General features: G+C 44.9%; 1 protein-coding gene across 2 annotated transcripts in view; it reads right to left on the reverse strand.

Moving 5' to 3' along the window:
* The window catches only part of BOC (BOC cell adhesion associated, oncogene regulated), a 76,879-nt gene that overhangs the window by 30,310 nt on the left and 26,864 nt on the right, over positions 1–19,705 (reverse strand). For both annotated transcript variants that reach the window (XM_058295845.2, XM_058295843.2), the window contains exons 3-4: positions 5,855–6,034; positions 4,908–5,186 (exon numbers count right to left, since the gene is read on the reverse strand). In XM_058295845.2, coding sequence (XP_058151828.1) covers positions 4,908–5,186; positions 5,855–5,951 — 376 coding nt within the window. In that variant the 5' untranslated portion in view covers positions 5,952–6,034. The remainder of the gene's footprint in view (positions 1–4,907; positions 5,187–5,854; positions 6,035–19,705) is intronic.

Here is a 19,705-nt window from a genome sequence, read left to right on the forward strand (position 1 = left end):
GTTCGGCTCTGAGATGCTTGTGGCCAAAGCAATCCCTAAAACCTGCCTGGACAAGGGCAGAAGGTTCCTCAGGCTGTCTCTGCCATCCAGAGGCAGCATCTCTGGGAGGGGAGTGACAATATGGTCTCTGTAGCTTTCCAACTGTAGAGCTTCATCCAAGGCTGAAAGCTAAAACTGCCAGAGGAAGGCATGGATTTGATGGCTCCATAACAGTTAAGGAAAAATAATTGCACTGGCAGTGGGGAAACTTTCTAGGTCTAAAGGTACCACTCAATGATTTTTAGAGCTGGACTTAAAGAGAATCTAGTTTCTTCATATCCCTCCAAAGAGACATGCTCTTAAAGTACACCAGGCAGATGGTGCATCTGAGGTGGAGGGCAGCCAAAGGAAGCTAGAAATATTTTAAGAAAGAAACCTCTATGGTTCTCCTCAATTGTTCATATTAGTTCAGGGTCAGTGCCTAGAAGACCTTAATGAAGTGTCTGGTGGGAATCGCATGTGGGGGGAGCAGAGCAAAATGAGACCCGGCTACCATTTGTGAAATCCACGATGCTGCGTAAGGGCCAGGGGCAGCCCAGCCTGCCGGCGGGTCGCAAACCAAAACTGCCTGGATGGAACAAAGGGCAGCAGTGAAGCAACAGAAGCAGGGATGAGCTGCTCTGTGTGGGCTGCACTAGCAACACACAATGTGGTGGTGCTGGGGGCTGCCACTGAAGGCCGCTGTGGGGTGGGAACCTAGGCTGGAGAACACGTGTATAAAAGGAGCTAAGAAACTCAGAGGAAATGGGGTAGCTCTCTCTTCCTAACCAGGCAGCCCTCTCTCTTGGCTGTGGCTGTGACTGGACTCTGTCGCCCTCAGAGCTGCTCTGGGAATGGAGGGGGACAGTAGAGGGCTGACCACAGGCACAGAGCCTCCTGCAAGGACACGTTCCACACACACCTGTGGACCTATGAGTGAATAAAGGAAGCCTGCAATTTGTAAGATTTCTTCAAAATACGATTATCACATATTTTCAGGTTTGAGTCTCAAAAACCCCATGAGATTGGTGATGTAATTATTATTATGTTATCTCATAGTTGTGGCAATCTGAGAGATTAAGCAATGTGCCTAAAGTCATATAATTGTTAAGTGGCAGAGCTAAGAGTTCAACCCAGGATTTTAATTTTAATTTTTTTAGTTTCTTGGTTTTGCCACTATATTAGTTTAGTGCTTCACTTTATTCACATGTCAAGTTATGGTAAGCAAAGGCCCTGGTAACATCTAGACCTTTCCCCACAGTCAGGGAGTCAGAGAGAAGCGACCCAAGGGGAACTCCTGCCTTCCCTGTCAGCAGTCGCTGCCTGCCTTTTGATCTTGAAGCCGGGGGGTGGGGGGCAGTAATTCAGGTTTAGTGCTCAGAGGCCTTTCAGACCAGTTACACATCCATTCTCAAGTATCCCAGCATCAACTGAAGTCTTTGCATTAGCCTGAGAACAAAAATTTCTACCCAGTTACCACTTACATATATTTCCAACTACTCTGAGACCATTAAATAATTTTAAAAATTGGGGGGGGGGGATGTTAAAAATAAAGAGCGAAGTAGGAATTTAATTGAACGAAGGGATAGAAAACAGCTCTCCAAGTCATATGCCAGCTCTGATGGCTTGGCCATGCCTAGACGCCACACTGGGCTGAGAACGATTCTGAGGCTGAATCTGGGCCCCCGGCAAGGAAGAGGATCATGTTCAATCAGCAACAGCTGCTGTTGGTCCAGGAGCAGAGCGAAGACACGTGAGCCACACAGAAGGGTCGCCCTCCCTGGTGTAAATTTGGTGAAAAGAAAGGTAAAAGGAAGGGGAAGAGAGGAGATCAAAGTCCAGAAAAACCCATTTCAAAAAGTCAAGAATTAGATGAAGTGAGACAGTAGCAAAAGAAAGATTAAAAAAAAAAGTTTAGGTTAAAAATATATATATATTCACAGAGGAGAGTGGGATGGGAGGCTCCACAGAGAGCGCAGACGGCCCTTAATCCACACGCCAGGAAAACCTGGCGTAGAAGCTGGAAGAGCTCAGGGGAGAGCTTCAGCATAGGTCTCAACCTGCAGGATCCATTACCAGAAGCTGACATCACCACCAGGGAAGGTTGAGGTTCCTGCGATGGCCCCCAGCATCAGGCTGATAGAGATCTCGGCATCCCCTACATCCTCAGGCCAAGTCCTGGCCCCCAGCATCTAAAGCTTCAAGTGATGAGGAGGCAGCATCTTGCCAGGTAGACCAAACAGCAACTGCCTTGTCAGAGGGTGAACCTTTGAGCACATGCAGAAGGGGCCAGGGGCAAAGGAAGCCTTTAGCAGTGTGTGCGTGCACGCACGCACGTGTGGTTTTGCGTGCGTGTGCAGAGACACGACACTGCTCTGCCTTGCCTCTAAATGCAGACCATGCCTTTGGTAATCCCATCCACTGCTCAGCCTCCCTCGTACATCAGCCAGCAAAACACAGCCTCCATTCTGCTCAGGAATGTGCTTTCAGAAACTTAATCTAACTGCTGAGTCCGGGCCAAATCCCCCCACGGCATTAATCCAAAGACAGCACCCCCTTCTCCCACCCCCTCCTGTCTTGCCGCCACCCCCACTGCTGCCTCCCCATTTGGGAGGCTGCAGTTCCACTCCACCGACTCTCTCCTCTCCTCAACACAGCCCCCTCAGGCCAGCGCTCTGTGCTGTTTTTCCAGCACTTCTCCATCCTTCAGTCAGGCCCAAACATTGCACTTTTGATTCATGTCTAAATGACAAGCCAATAGTTCTTGGTTTTCACGCAGGACTAGCTCGGCTCCTGCACCGGCCCTTCTTCTCTCACTGAGCTTTCTTGGGGAGCAACCAAACCCTTCCCTTTGTCCTCACTGCCAATGGCAGGTCCCTTCAAGCACTAGAGAAAGGAGAGCCAGGATTTTTTTTTTAATAGAGGCTATAAATTGTCTCTCCTCACACAGATACACCTTGAGGCAGAAAGAGGGCTCCAAAATAAATGGTCTACTTTCCAACTCTCCCTTTCTCCAAACAATAAAAAGATTCAGCTTGGCTCCTAATTAGGCCAAAGGAATGGTTATGAAGTTCCTTAAAATGAGTCTCTACCAATATACGTGCTGACTACTTGCAGATAAAATCTCTGCCCTAGAGATAAAGTGTTACCTTTTAAAGATGCAAACGCTGCTAAAAGTCACATCTTATAATAATGAGCAACTGGAAGCAACAGGAAAAGGGTTCAGTGCATTTTGGTACTGCCACTGGGGGGAGGGGGATGTTCTAGAGCCATAAATAATTATGAGCATGCTCTGGTGGGGGACAGGGGAAGGATTAACTAGGAAGGGGCATGAGAGAACTTGCTGGAGTGAAATGGGTACAGGACTCACACACCCCAGGGACCCTAGATGACTTTGATACAGGGGGTGTTTCAGAGGTTTGCCATAAAATTAGGCCACCAACCTTCTAGAATCATATCATATCATCCACAAGGATCTGAATAGTAAACATGGAAGCCCGAACCAAGGCAATCACAGATAGAGGTCACTGCTGCCATTGAGGGAACAAACTCTGGAAATCATCTTAAAGTTTAACTGCAAATATCCCTAAAGACTCAATAAAAAAGTAAAAGTAAATTATGATCATAAGGCCAATGAAAAATGGCCTTTTTCCCATTCCCTACAGCTGAGGCTCCACCAAAGGGCCAAGTCAGAGGCAATTCTTAGTGTTTCCTAGCTAAAGACTCAGCATGCAAGGATGGCATGAGGCAGCTCTGCAACCTTCAGTTGTTTATTGAATCAGTTAAGTCTCCCATATGTATGACGGGTAGAAAACCAGATAATGTATGTAGTATGCCTGGGACATAATATACGCCCAGGGTAATTATATATATATTGGCAATTTTAAATCTTCTTCATCCTCCTTAGGCAAACCTGTCACCTTACCTCTCCTGGTTTTTTGCTCTTATTTCATTGTGTTCTACTGTGCATATTCCAGGCATGTGGAAGATGCCTGCCACTCATAGAAGAACAGAAGGCCAAATCTAGGATGGCAGAGTGTTGACGACTGAATCACACCCCCTACAAAAGGCTTGCTCAGGTCCCAACCCTGGTCCTTTGAGTGTGAATCCATCTGTAAACAGGACCTTTGAAAATGTTATTAGTTAAGATGTGCCCAAAGAGAATGAGGGTGGGCTTTTATCCAATATGGCTAAAGTCCTTATAAACAAAGGAAATTGGACACAGAGGAAGAAGTCATGAGGAGCAGCCAGAACCTGGAAGTCAACAGGACAGGAAGAGAACAGAGACAATGCTGCCACGGGCACTCATGTGATGGAAGAGCCAAGAACCACGGGTTGTCAGCAGCAGCCCCAGAACTCCACAGTCTTCAAGGAGAAAGCTTTGCCTTGCTGACCCCTGGATTTTGGACTTCTCCTAGCTTCAAAACCTCAAGCCATTGTATGGTATTTGTTTTAGCAGCTGGGAACCTAATACAGGGAGGCTCTGCCCAGACTGCCTAAAGCCCTGGTAAATGCCCTGAGTGCTGGCTGTGAAGATGGAGGGAGATGGATGAGCAGCTGGCACAGTCACAGGGTGACCAAGTAGAAGGGCATGGCATGGCCCAACTCAGGGTCCCCCAGAAATAGTTCATCCTTGTCAAGAGCACTGACCAGTTCTCCTCTCCCTGGTACTAATTCCAGGCATTGGCCCTGTTCAGAGTGAAGCTTCTCAACAGCACAATGGTCTCTGCTATTGAGATTATTGGGCAGCTCCTATTCTCTGATTTGAAATTTCTGCTGTTAACGGCACTTTTTATAGGAAGGCTAATGGTGGGGGTATTAATGTTGGGGAAGAGAGAGAGAGAGAGAGGAAAAGAGAGATTGCACCAAGGAAGGAGAGCAGCACTCACTGGCTAGTGTCACAGTGGCGGGCACGCTTGCCACGGCCCCGGCAGACATCCGGGCCACACACTGGTACCGTCCCACGGTGTGGTTGTTGAGGGCCATGATGATGAGTGTCCCACGGGTGATGAGGACCCCCAGGGCATCATCTGAGCCATTCAACTCCTGGCCGTTCAGGCGCCAGGTGATGTTCATCCACGGGGGTTCCACCTCACAGCCCAGGACCACGGTCCCTCCAGGCTTCTGGACGGTAGAAACAGGCTGGACAGTGACCTGAGGAACCTCATCTGTAAAGGACAGGGATGCGGCAATGAGCTGAGAGCCCCCAAGAAACCAAGAGCATGACCCTTTCGAAGCTCACCATGGGGAAGCCCTCCAGAGCGGAGCACTGCAGACGAGCCGCTCGTTCTCTGAGTAACTCTACTGTCCTTGACTCATTTCCCAACCTGTCCTTGTTCCTGGAAAGTAAGCTTGGGGAGGCAGTGGAGTGTAAAGGCGAGATCTGAGGCTTGGGGTTGGACAGGTCTGGTTCTGAATCCCAGGGCAAATCCTTCTGAGCCACAGGACATTAGCAGCTTTGCGTATCAGTTTCTTATCTATAAATTGGGGGTAATAATACTTGCCCCAGAGGGTTATTGTGAGGTCTAGATACAATGTGTGTAAATTGCCTGCAGTCATTTTATAGAATAAGTTCTCAATAAAAGACAATTATTATTACTATTGTTACTACCCTGGTATAGCTTTGAAATGAATGAAATATTAAATACAACCAATGTGACATTGTGATGATTTCTCATCTTGTATTTTCAAGCGTGTCCCTGCAGGCTAGTGGGAATAAAGGGTTCCTTGAAATCCAGGAAGAGGAAGGCCTTTTTAGAGAGTGCTCCCATTTTACATTAGGGGCTCCGTGTTCTTCCCAGCAAGGCAGGCCAAGAAAGGGAAGGAAAGCACTCACGCAAGTCTGCGAAGCAGCCTGCGGTGGCTAAGATGAGGCAGGCGAGTGTGACCTCGGGCCTCGTTCCTCTTTGAACTGTTGTCATCTCACGCAGCATGGTGTATCACAGAGGGTCCGAACTCAACGTCCCATAAACCACGGAGGGTCACTCTAGGAGACACTGCAGTTCCCTGCAACACTCTGTTGTGAGAGAGAAAGACAAATGGCCACAGTGAGTACTGGTTCAAGCAGTGTCCCCCAAACTTCACATCCACCGAAACCTCGGAATGTGACCTTATCTGGAAATGGGGTCTTTGCACATGTAATAAATTAAGATGAGGCCATGTTGGATTAGGGAGGCTCTAACTCCAATGACTGGTGTCCTTATAAAAGGGTCCTGAGAGACACAGTGAAGACAGGGGCAGCCACTGAGGTGGCGCAGCCATGAGCCAAGGACTCCTGGAGAGACGGGACAGATTCTTCCCTAGAACCTCAGGGGGAGCTTGGCCCTCTGACACCTTGGTTAGTTCAGACTTCTAAGCTCCGGAACTGTGAGAGAATAAGCTCCTGTTGTTTTAAGCCACTCAGTTCTGGTACTTTGAATGGCAGCCCTGGAAGCTAATACAGAGAGAAAGCCTGGACATCCCTGTCATAGCTGCAGGGCCTGGGTCCCTCATCCCCAACTTCTGTGCTGGTGACATTCCAAGTATGGACTTGGTCTGCTGGAAGGCCAGAGAAACTCTCATGCCATTTCTCATCTAAAAGAAGCTTCTTATTAAGTTGCCCTTTTCTTTCCAGAGGTAGAAGGTGATTTTATTCCAGTAAGAATGCTAGAGCCTTGATTCACAGCAACAAGGACAAAGGATACAAGGTACGGTGGGCCAGGACTTGCAGCCACATCCAGGACATTGGGTCGGGGGGGGGGGGGGGAGGGGCAAATGTCCAGCATGATGCTGGAGAGGAAGAAATAATCTTTACCATTTCTTGCAGGAGGCCAGCTGTTCTTGGCCATGTAGCATGCCATGCCAACAGTGCAGACTATTAAGGGACAGTGCTGTCATGTATACAAAACATACAGAATCTCCCTGGTGTGGGCTGGCCCTAATGAATGAATCCTAAAATCTCAGCAATTCCCTAAAGAGCTGCTTTGATTCTCCTCACTCCAGTTCTATTCCTAGATCCCTGTCAACTTACTTTCATTTCTGGGACTAGCCCAACCCACACTCACCTGTCTTTACCTCTGCTCCCCTGAGCACAAACACAGAGAGAGTCACACACCAGCCAACGTCCCTCACCTTTTCGGAGCACATGCCTTATTTCAGCTTCATCTGCTGGCATTCACACTGGTGTGGCCCTAGAGCTGGAATTCTGAATTTTGTCATTCTCTAAGAAACCTGTGCTCTAGACTATTGCTTGGTTGCATCTCTAACCCAGAATAGGGAAAGGATTTATTCCTTGGAGGTTTAAGCCTGCCCTGCACTGCCATCTCAGCTATCAACCATCCTCTTAATACCTGCCTACACCTCTGACTCCTCCCTTCCACAGTATCATTACTTCATGCCTCCCTCAAGAAATAGTCCTTAAAAGCTTCATGGAAATCACACTGGATTAAGTGTTTATAGTAACATACATACACACACAAACACATTTCTGTCACAGCCAAACCAAGGTTTTCTTTCCATTAAACATGTTTTTCAGTGACATACTTACAGAATATTAGGCAAATATGGTGTACCAAGACACTTACTAGGCAGGGAGGCATTAGAGCAAGCCTCAGGTAATATTTAAGGTGACATGTAGATGGACCCTCGTGAATCATGTGCAAGTGGCAATATTAATAGTATATTTCTAGAGTGTGCCATATATTCAGAATGTTAACTCTTCTGGACCAATTTTTCTAACCACTTTTTCCAAGACCTCCAGTCACCACTGAAATATCACATGAAGTAGTAAAGCTTCCCGACAGAGAGCCATGTTCTGTTTGCCAGTCTCTGAAGTCCTGGCTGTCTCCATACCTGCTCTAAGAGCCAGTCATGAGCCCCAAGCACTCCTGCCCTGGGGGACTGAAAGCTGAGGTTCAAGAGTCTTGATCTATACCAGGCAGCGCCTGGGATTTGCCTCAACCTTCCTCTCCTTCAGGGCGCTTTGGCCCTTTGACTTTCCACCTGCTGCTGAGAGGCCATGTCCACCATGCCCAAAGAGCTCCTCATCTAGAACCTACAAAGAAACCAGATCTAAGACACCAGCCCCTACTGACACGCAAATACCTTTTACAAGAGAGAGTTCTTTCCCCTTTGGTTTTTATTCCCTTCCTTTGCCTAGTGACTTCTACACCAGAGGACCTGCAAGACTCCTCAACTGCTCTGGGAAAGGAAATAGCACATTTTTAAAAGGGATTTGGAAGAAACTTTTAAAAGAAGTTTTTCAAATATTCTTTCCTGATAAGCTAAAATAATTTCCTGTTGCTGTAGAGAAAGAGCTTTTGCTCTTTTTCAGACAATCCAGTAAATCAAAGCTGCACTGTTATTAGGAAAGTGAAATTAATAAAGGCTGGGCATGTGGCTAGAAAGGACAGTGGTGGTGAGAGGTGGAGGAGGCCTGCTAGGATGGACAGGCACCCTGCCAAGCTCTTTGCACAGCTTGTGCAAATGAAGCTTAAGGTGCTTCATTCGCACCTTAACCCTACAAGGCGGCTACTCTGGTCTCCATTTTACAGGTGAAGAAATTGCATTCCAGAAGAATAAATAATGACCAAGGTCACATAAAGCAGGCCTGGGTTGAAACCTAACTTGGGCTGACTCCAAAACTTTGTGTATTATCCTGCCTTTTCAATCTAGTCTATCAGCGCTCTGCATCCAATGAGTGCTTAACAAACATAGCTGGAATAAGGATGATGTAGAACAATGAGGAATTTTTAACAATGATTTATAGAGGAAACGTTTGTTAATACATTTGCAAACCAAACCAAAAAGCAAGCTTTTGATGTCCCCTCAATTTTCCAAATTCTTGTTTTAATTCTCTAAGTTACTTTTCCCCTTTCACATTTTTATAGAAAACACTGTGGGAGTTCTCAGTCATGTTAATTTTAGGGAACTAGCTTGTTCATGGCCTGCCTCAGTTTCCCCAGCTCCCTAGATGGATAACACCTGTTCACTCTCAGTGTGACAAAAGTGCTGAAAGGGCAAAACATTCTGGAAAGAAGGAAGGAAGAAGGGAGGACAGGAGGAAGGGAAGGAGACAGAAAGTGAATACAGAGTAATAAAGGGCATAAAGAGGAGAAGAAGACAGAGTGAGGGATATGAGAGCTGTTACTTCTCTGAGCACAGGGCAGCAACAGAGGTGTTTGGGTTGTAAATTCGACAAAGGTTTTACTGAGGAAATTCTGCCCAGACCCCCTCCTGCTTAATGAGGACCAGCCAAACAATTCTTGTTACTTCTGCACCCTTAGTAATTTATAAGCTTCAAAATGGAAACAGATCCCATAACTGCTGCCAGCCACCAACCCGCATTTATAAAAGCAACAAGAAGAAAAGAATTTGGATCCGGAGGGAGAGGGGGTGAAAGGAAGCAGGTATCCAAAGAGGAGAGAGGAGTTAACTCATTAATCCCTACAATAGAGTTGCAAGCAGTTACCATTTTAATGATCTCAAAACAGGATATGTGGCATATAATTCACATAAAAGCATAAGTGTGACAGAAAGAGAAAAAGAAAGAAACAAACAAATGGGGATATGATCACTGGAGGTATGATGGATTTTATTTAGCAGCTAGGGAAACTGAGTTACATCCTGGAGCAAGATATATAGTAAGGTTGGTTTGGAAAGACAATTCCAAAGATTTCGGTTTCCGAAAACTTTGTGTTAAGGTTTAAAAAAAAAAAAAGGTAAGTAAGGTTTAGGTTGGAGTACCTAACTGCACTATAATTTTGCCTCAATGTGAAATGAACAAGGTCCAATTTCAAAGCTGGATGATGGCACCAGTTAGGGCTGCTATTTTTCTTGGCAATGCAGTATGTCATATCTGATTGAGAAAAAAGAAAATTAGATCCTTCTTATTTTCTATGCATTTTCTCAGAAAATAGAACAAAAAAGTCAAAAGCAAAGAGAGGGGGAACTGAGTTTACCATGCATTTCTCAGTGATGCTTAGGTACTTGCCTTTTTGAAGTAAAGAAAAGAAAATGTGCCTGAGAAGTTTAACTATTGACATGCATGTTCCCCACTGAAATAATCTCCTCCAAAATGACTTTTTGAAATTTTCCACAAACAACAAAACACACTTCTGGGGTTGAGACCAAGCATGAAAAATTGTAGCTTCAGAACATTTATTTTTGAGAAAATTACAAACAACTGAGTGTCAATTATTGGCAGGAGAAAGCCAACTCCAAACGCTACTTCTCCCAGGGGCCAGGCATGTTGGCTGGAGCAAGAGGGAGACACCACCACAAGCTGGGGGTCTCCACCGGAGCCCCACACTGCAGTCCACCCTACTTGTGGCAGAAAGGGACGCTTCAACCAACTGAAATACAATTCACATGCCGGGTACGCGGAATGAGAGTTATCCAGCAGATATCCTGAGGAGAATTTTTAAACAAAAATTCACTTAATGGCCCCACAGAGGTCTAAGTCTTTTGCCCCACTGATTGAGAGGGCTGACTGCATAAAGAAAAGAACTGCTTCTGCCCCCAAGTTACAGTTTTTGCATGTTCCCATTTAGCAAATTATCTGCAAACTCAGAGTAAACTATACCTGAACCACCTGGATTTGAGAAAAAAAAAACAAATGTCCCAATTGTTTATGAAGGCAGAAGCAAGACTTTGTCCTAGAAGAAGATGCTGGAAAGCTGGGGTACGAGTGTCAGCAGCACCCTGGTCTCCTTGTGCAGGGGAGGGCAACGGGGGAAATATTGGGAAGGTAATTGAATTAAATTTCCTGAGGGCTATTGCTTCTTGGCCTTTGGGTTAAGATCAAGTGTAATTCTCAGAGGGCTGAAAATGTGATTTTAGATAGACTTAGGAGAAGGAATTTTTTTTTAAAGGTCATTTTTTACTTAAAATGATGTATTTTATTCACAGACCTAATTAAACAGAAACATTTTATATTAGAAGGGGCCCCAGAAATATAAAACAATAGCCTAGAAAAATGCCTAACATTCACTGAGTGTTTTAAAAACAAAGAAAGCAAGGCTCAGAGATGCTAAGTGATTTGGTGAAGGTCTCAAAGTCAGTGGAGATTTAGGGCTACAAATCAGGTCTTGTGACTCTTCTAGCACTCATTCCACTAGCCCAACACTGCCTCCCAGAAAATTCCCAGCAAAAATCTTTCTGGAGTCATATTACCGAACTGCTTGTTCATTTATAGAACTAATTTAATTTTAGTCTCTAAATTTACTTTCTTATGCATGAAACTGTTACCTGGATCATTATCTGTAACAGTGACTTCCTGTGTCATCCTTTTCAATCGTTTTACTATTTCCATCCTAATAGAGAACAAACTCCTACTGTTTAGTACACAAATCCCTTCATTTTATCTTCCAGAGCAGAGCTGTCCAACAGAACTTTCTGCAGTGATGAAAATGTTGTCTATCTATGCTGTCCAAAGCAGGAGCCACTAGCCACATTTCGCTATCAAATACCTGAAATGTGTCTTGTGGGGATGAAAAATCCTTAATCTAAAATAATTTTAAAGTCATATGTGGAGAGTGTTTACAACATTGGACAGCATAGTTCTAAACTATGGGAAGATTTATTCAGAACTATTGATGTCAAATGGGAGAATAACAATGTTTTGACCCTTCTTAAGTAGAAGCCATGCCCTACCTAGCACCTAAATCAATTTCTACCTTAGTCTTTATCTAAATTTTGTGTATAAGTCTTGTATTAAAAACTATGTGTCGGGAAGTGGATGTGGCTCAAGCAGTTGGACTCCTGTCTACCATATAGGAAGCCCAGGGTTTGATACTCAGGGCCTCCTGGTGAAGGCAAGCTGGCTCAAGTGGTGAGCTGGCCCACATAGAGTGCTGCCCTGCACAGGAGTGCTGGCCTGTGCAGGAGTGCTTGCCCACACGGACAGCTGACACAGCAAGATGATGCAACAAAAAGAGACAGAGGAGAGAAGAAGAGAGATGCAGCAGGCCAGGGAACTGAGGTGGCGCATGAGAACAATTGCCTCTCTCCCACTCCAGAAGGTCCCAGGATCGGTTCCCAGACCTGCCTAATGAGAACACCAGCAGACACAGAAGAACACACAGTGAATGGACAGAGAGCAGACAGTGGAGGGAGGGGGGAAAATAAATAAATCTTAAAAAAAAAAAACGCAACTATATGCATTGTGACTTTTTTAATTACTATATTATTGGGAAGAAAAAATATCACTGTGCTCTACCACATACAAGGCAGTATGCAAGGAACTGTGAATATTATAAGATAGATTCGGTCCTGAAGCACTTAAAACAGTATTTTGCTCCTAAGTGCTCAGCAAGGCTGTGAAGTACTAAAGAGCCTCTTCTATCCCTCCCAGTGAACTTGGAGAGCCCAGTTTCAGATGACATAGCTACATGATGGAAGAAGGGAGCTCAATCTGTGACATAAGAAGAAATAAACCTTTGTTGCATAAAACCACTGAATCTTTGGGGTTACTCTATGTTACAACTTTAGTGTTCTTTAATACCTTAAATCATCACCAATTCAGGAACAAGTGGGAAACAGCAAACGAGAGCAAAGGGATGAGATTATTTTTCAATTTCGGGTCTTCAGGAAAGTTTTTCTGGATATAGGGTTTGAAAGTGGGTCTTTTGGGAAATACATATATAAGGAGCAGGAAGGCACTGCAAGGAGATGAGCACTAACCAGGTGGGAAAGCAGGCCTCCTGTTTGGAGGGCAGTGCTCCAAGCAACTTGGCTAGAACAGAAGACTTTGCTTAAAGAGTGATCTCCAAAGCTTTCTGATCATTCTCTCTTGCGAGTAAAATTTTCTGGGCAAACATCACTAATACAGTCACACTTATTTATAAATTAGATGCATGTACTACCAACTTGAAATATGTATATTATAATATTGCAAAATGTCTACAAATGGTATATGGGAATTCTGTACTTTATGCATGATTGTTCTGTAAACCCACAGCTTCTCTAATAAAAATGAAATAAAAACAACTAAAAACTAAACAGAAGAACCTGCTGGGTAATCCAAAAATGAATGAAGGAATCAATCAATCCTTACATACATACATAGGACAAATAAGAAAAATAGAAATTTCAAAACAATGAGCTAAAACTGAAATGTTGTATTTCAATGACTTTGTCAATCATGACTGTTTTATGGCATCATTAGCTAATACCTTAAGACAGATGGCATACTTAGGACTAGGTTCAACGTTAATGAACTGGACGTAATCTCCTGAAAATAGTTTGCTTGGATGTTAATTATTTTATTGACTTTTCATAACTTGTGATTCTATTCTCATTCTATTCTCATTGTTTTTACTTCCTAATGTGGCTTTAAAAGGGTCAGCTGGGCTGTTTTCTTCCTGTTTGCATGTACTTGGATTATCAGCATGCTCATCAACCACAGCTCCTTTGCAGGAATCTCTTTAAGCCACTTGGCCTTTTGTGAGAGTTAATTTAGTTAAAACTAAATAATATAATCTGTAAATCCACTTAACCTTGAGCAGGAAAACTGGTGAGTGAAGGAACAAATGAATGAAGTCTGCAGCTGCGGAGGTCACATGACTGTCTGGCATGGCCTCGGGCACCACTGTCGATCCCAGTTAAATATTAGGAAAGCTGAATATCTTTCCTAAGGCTATTTTTTAGATGAAACTAAACATTAAGAGAAATCTCTAATATTTTCTCCAGTTCCCCAATGGAATTTCACCTATTTACCCTGGGGAACTTGCACCCCACTTTGGAGACAGCCACCATAGAAGAATGAAAAGGTGCAAGGCAGGAAATTGGGATTTGGTTATGCTATGATAGACCAAGGAAAAGAGTTTGAAATTAACACCACCAAACCCAAATTTAATAGCAAATTGCTAACATGGACAGTGCCTGTTTCCACTCAGGCAGGTGTGACACCCCTAACCATCTAGGCAAGGGGAAAGAAAAGGAGGAGTATCTCACAAAGAGAATTCACATCTGGCTTCCCAGTAAAGGGAGGCTTTCTTATGTCTTGATTTGTTCACATTTAACACATTTAATCCCCTCCCACCTTCACCAGTAGAGGAAAAAGTTACTCAGGCCAACCCTGAGTACTACAGAGAAGTCTCATTTCTTCCTCACACATACCCCTACCTGAAAATGGCCTCATTTCTTTAAAGAGATTTTTTTTTAAGTCGTGAGAGAAAGAGAGGGAGAGCTATACGGGGAAAAAAGTGAAAGGGAAAACCAGTTCCTTTCTTCTATACTCCCTCCTCAACTCCCCCACCCCTATTCCAAATAAATTCAATTTGACAACCCTGCTAATTGGATAAATGCTACTCCTACACTCCTAGAAGGCCGTTCCCTTTTCTTTTTTTGTTTTTGGAGGGCTCAAAACAGTGTGATTGTGCTGTTCTTTAACACAAATTCCATCTGCTTTATTTCTCTCTCCCCATTCAACGCTCCTCTTAAATATTTATGAAGCTTCCCTCCTCCATCCCCTTTCTCCCCAGCTCCATCCTCCTTCCTCCCTCAACCTCCCTCTCTCCACCCTGCCTCCAGCCTCCTCTCTCCTCTAAGAGCTGCCACAAAACCTTCCAAATGCCCCCTCCCCTTGCTTTAGATAAACACAGGCAGTGTCAAGTGTGAGGGGTAGGGGGAGGTGGGGAGGGGGTTCAACTGCCAGTCAAGCCCCCCAGCCTTCAATGAGGCCTGGGGGCCTCCCCTAATCTGCTGCATGCTTGCCATATGGGGGCTGAGTTGCCCCGGGAAACACTAACAGGCAGAACAGAGCTTAATAGAGTCCATATTCATTGTAATGCAGTGAGATAGCTCGAGACACCACTGCCCTACAGTCCCGTTTCATTCTTCTGTTTCCCACTTTCTTTCTGGTTTTCCTCCCTTTTTCTTTCTTCCTTCCTTTCAACAGGACCATGTCCTCAGAGAGCTCTAATCTGGAGAGGCCAGGGTGGCCAAAACACTGGGTTTGGGAGGGTTAGGATGGTGGTACTTGGCAGGGAGGAGTTGCAGACGTGGGACGAGGTGAGAAGTGGGAGCTCCCAGGAGAGCAAAGGGGGAAGGGGGGTGCAGAAACGACACAGAGGAAGGAGCACGTGGTATTGTGTGTGTCCACACAAGTGTGTGCACGCTTGAGCCTGGGAGTGCAAGAGGGGGTGCATGGATGGGTATGGTCTTTGAGGGTCTTGGGGCAGGGAAACCTTCCTATTTATTCAGCCTATACCTAAGTATCCCTGAATGTCTCTCCCTGCTGCCCACGCCCCTCCCAGCAGCTCCAATCCCAACAAATTTTAGGCCATTAAAGCCAGTGACACCTACCTCCCTAGGGTGCCAGGCCTGTGACCAATCCCCAGCTCTCCAAAAATGGCCATGAAAGGTGGCTGCACTGGGATGAAACCACTTTAGAGATAAATCCCTGCAGGGGGAGAAGACGCACCAGCCAGCTGAGATCCGGCCCAGGTGGCTAGTCGGGCTCTGAGAGGGAGATAGTCCTGACAGCTGCAGCCAAGCCAAGAGCAAATGGGCCTCTCAACACTCAAGGCCTGGGCTGGGGAGTTAGGCCTGGTCCCTTCTGCTGGAAGTGAGACTTGAGGGCGCCGCAGAGGTCAGAGATGGCCTTCCCCCAGGCCTAAAAGGGAGGAGCATGAAGTGTGGGAACGGGGCACAGGACATTTCTCTCAAATTCTCAGAAAAACTAAAATTAAGGACAGAGACATGACAGAATTCCTCAAAGAATCAGGAATCACTTCCAAACGGTATGAGGCATCACAAATTCAAAGTCAAGAGTAAAAAAATAAAAGCAAAGGAAAACTGTAAGAACTTTCATGCACTCTCCTGGAGCTGACATTTTAATCCTTTGGCTCTGGCACTAGGAGGGGTGGACACAAGGCTGCTGAATGAATGAATACACGTGCTCCTAGTCTTACTATTGCTGAAAGTGGAAAATTCACCCAGCTGACCACCACATATGAGGTTGGAGTGGGTGAAAATGACTTTAGCAAAAGCACCAAACTGCCCTTGGAAAACATGCAGCAATATTCCTGCCACGGTGATGAGTCTTACAAGGGTCTTGTTAGCCACCTCCTCCAGTCCAAAGTCAGTAGTCACATAAAGTTGTCTAAACCAAGGTAGACAAGAGGCACTTGTGCCGTGTTGTTTTTGTTTTGGCCTTCTAAACTTGTCTTCCACGTTCTTTTCTCTTACCACACAAATGCAACATGAATCTATGGTTTCCTAGCTTCACCCAAATCCCCATATCCCAACCACCCTGCAGGGTCTAGCCCAGTGGCTCTTTCAAGGGCCGAGGAACAATTTCAATTCCTGGCTCTAAAACCTAAAAAGCATTTGGCCATCAGAACTGCGACACAGAGCCACCCTCAGCACCAGTCACTCATACCCATTAGGAATCCATTGAGGCACTCCCTCTTCCCTGATGACTCCCAAATCCTACAGAAGCCAGAGCAGGTGAGGACACAAAACTCAACGGGGTCTTCCAGGACAGGAGAGCACTTCCCCTCCCCACAGGAGTAACCCTCCTCTCCAAGTTCTTTTTGCCATGTAGCCTTATTCTAGGCTGGCTTTTTAATAAAGATTTATTTTTTATTTCTTTCTCTTCCCTTCCCCACCCCCCACAGTTGTCTGCTCTCTGTGTCCATTTGCTGTGTGTTCTTCTGTGTCTGCTTGTATTCCTGTCAGTGGCACTGGGAATCTCTGTCTCTTTTTGTTGCATTATCTTGCTGTGTCAGCTCTTCACGTGTGCGGCGTCATTCCCGGACAGGCTGCACTTTTTTCATACTGGGCGGCTCTCCTTACGGGGTGCACTCCTTGTGTGTGGGGCTCCCCTACGTGGGGGACACCCATGCATGACAGGGCACTCCTTGCACGCATCAGCACTGCGCATGGGCCAGCTCACCACATGGGTCAGGAGGCCCTGGGTTTGAACCCTGGACCTCCTGTGTGGTAGGCGGACGCTCTATCAGTTGAGCCAAATCCGCTTCCCTTCTAGGCTGTTTTGATTCCAATGTGATGAATGTGTTACAAAGGGCGAGTGGGGATGCCCAGAGGTCCATGACGAGCTGACTTTGGAGCCCACCAGGAGTGGGGCAGAGCAGCCCAGCTTTTCCCTGCCCCAGGAACCTTTCACTCCAGGAGTCCTCAGGCGCCAAGTATGTTCTGACACTTGCGACAACTGTGTGCAAGCCATGTTGGCCATGGGTATACAGAGGTGGACAGAGGCACAGAGAGGATGGGGTGGGAGCCAGAATGGCCTACTTATCAGCAACAAAGGGACAGTCAGCTACTCTACTCTAGACCAAATCCTTGCCTTTCATTTCACTGCTCAGAGGATACCCATCAATGACCTGCTTATACTTCAACTGCTTATACTTCAACTCATCTACTCTTTCCCCAAACCACCCACTCAGCTGCCCAAGCTTGCATTCATCCTTGACTCCTGCCTCTCTGATTCCCAACCCCATAATCCAATCATCTTGTGGACTCTAAGTCAGACATAAGCAACACTAACCCATAGAAATTATAACACAAGCCACACATGTACCTTTAAATTTTCTAATAGCCACATTTTTAAACAAGGTAGAATTAATTTTATATCTTTTATTTAACACAATCTGTCCAAAATATTATAATTTCAACATATAATCAATGTAAAATTTATTTTTTGTAAAAATTATTAATGGCATGTTTTTACATTTTGTTTTACATTTTTGTTCTAATCTAGTGTATATTTTATATTTACAGCACACCTCAATTTAGACTAGCTGCATTGCAAATGTTCAACAGCCGCATGTGCTAGTGGCTACTGTACTGGACAGCACAGGTCGAAAGCCCTCAAACTGGCTCTCTGGCTCTCCCTTTTCCCCATCTAATCAGCTTCCACATTGCTACCTGCTACCTTTCTAGACCATCAAGCTCAACCAAATAGTAAAGATAATAATTGGGCAGCTACCATTCATTGAGCAAGTGCCTCCTATAGGCAAGTACCTTTCCTAATTCATTTCATTTTCTATCCTTCTCACAATAGCCCTGCCAGGTAGGCATATGAGCATCCCATTTATAGAGAGGAAAACCAAAGGCTCAGAGTGATAAAATATTTTGTCTAAGAGCATACAGAAGGGATATCACAGTCAAGATTTGGGCCATGTCTGCCTGATTCTAAAACCCTGGGTTCTTTTAACTGTACCATCTACTTTAAGTAAATTATGACATAATAAGTGATGGACTAACTAAGGTAATTATAAAGCCCAATTAGCACCATGGAAAATATTTTAAGGAAAAACAATAGAGATTCCATTGTGTAAAAAGCATGTGAGCATTTGGGTGAGGCCTGGAAGGGAAAATCAAAAAATAAAAGGAGGTAATTTGAGAATGTAGAAGAATTCTGGGTGATTTTATTTTTTCCTTTTGAGTTCAGTTAAAACAAATTAGCAACTAATCCCACTTTGATAGTTCCCCAACTGAGTCTGGTTCAATAAGGTTAAACTCCATCTCTTTACCTTCCAGATTCTTTATAATTGGGCTCCAGTAAATCTTTCAAGGTCTTCTTCCACAAGTCCTAAAATGTAGGCTAGCTGTGTTTTCACACCCTCTAGGCCTTTGCACATGTTGTTTCTTCTATATGAACCCCCTTCCCCTTCTCTCTTCATTCCACTTAAGGAACTCCTAATTATCCTTCAGGACTTCACCTTATGTAGCCTTCTGTGATTCTTCCTCACCTCAGTTCTCTTTGCACTTTGCATACCTACCACAATATTTTCCACATTGATTTACAGGTTTTGATCATGCATCTGTCCATAATATGCCTCTTCTCTTTTCCCTAGAACCCTAAACTACATACTCCTTGAAGACAAAGATGTGCCAAATCTACCTTGGAAACCCTAGCACCCAGAAGAAGAAAAGCCTTGGCGCGTCATAGGGGTTTGTTCAATGATTTCTGAATCCAAAATTTGAGATTGATAAGGAAGTGAATCTAACCTATGGACACGTAAGAGGGATGCATAGAGAGTGACACACTCTTACCAGTGGTAGAGAAACACATGCACCCAGAAAAACCCCTTGGTTTTTCAAAATATGATTCTAACTGTGGCCTTTATTTTTCAAAACAAAATGGCCCCAGATGAGTGGGGACAGTCCTGGAGGGGAGGGCAAGGTGCCCGGGAGAAGTCAGTGCCCCACAGATGATCCTGTGACTTGGGTTTTCATTCAAGGACCTTCTTTGTTTTCTTTATCCTTCCCCCTCCAAAAACACAAACCAAGCTTGAGGCTTTGGGCTTCCTGCAGCCACTGGACTGCAGGAGAATAAATCCAGGCTGACACTGTGACTGTCCCAGTATCACCACTGCCCTGGGCTGAAGGGTGGAAGGAGGCAGGCAAGGAGGGATGAGAGAGGGAGAAATGAGAAAGAAAAGGGTTCAGAGCTGAAGAGATCAAGAAAAGAGTTTGGGGAGAAAAGGAGGAGGAGCGCAAGGATGTGATAAGGAAAATGCTGAGCCCCTTTTCACATATAACTTTGAAACATCAAGCCCAGGGGGTTTCATTGTCTTCATTTTAGAGTGAGTGAGAGATGTCAAAACCCCTTTCTTGATGCTTTGTCATGTAAAGATTTTAGGACTCAACTCAAAATTTTATTTACAAGCATATCTTCTCTACTACACAACATTGTTGGAACTCAGCAGGATCAGCTACGGAAAAAACCCTGAGCCTT

This window comes from Dasypus novemcinctus, chromosome 4 (assembly GCF_030445035.2).
Source record: "Dasypus novemcinctus isolate mDasNov1 chromosome 4, mDasNov1.1.hap2, whole genome shotgun sequence".
NCBI classification, from domain to species: Eukaryota; Metazoa; Chordata; class Mammalia; order Cingulata; family Dasypodidae; genus Dasypus; species Dasypus novemcinctus.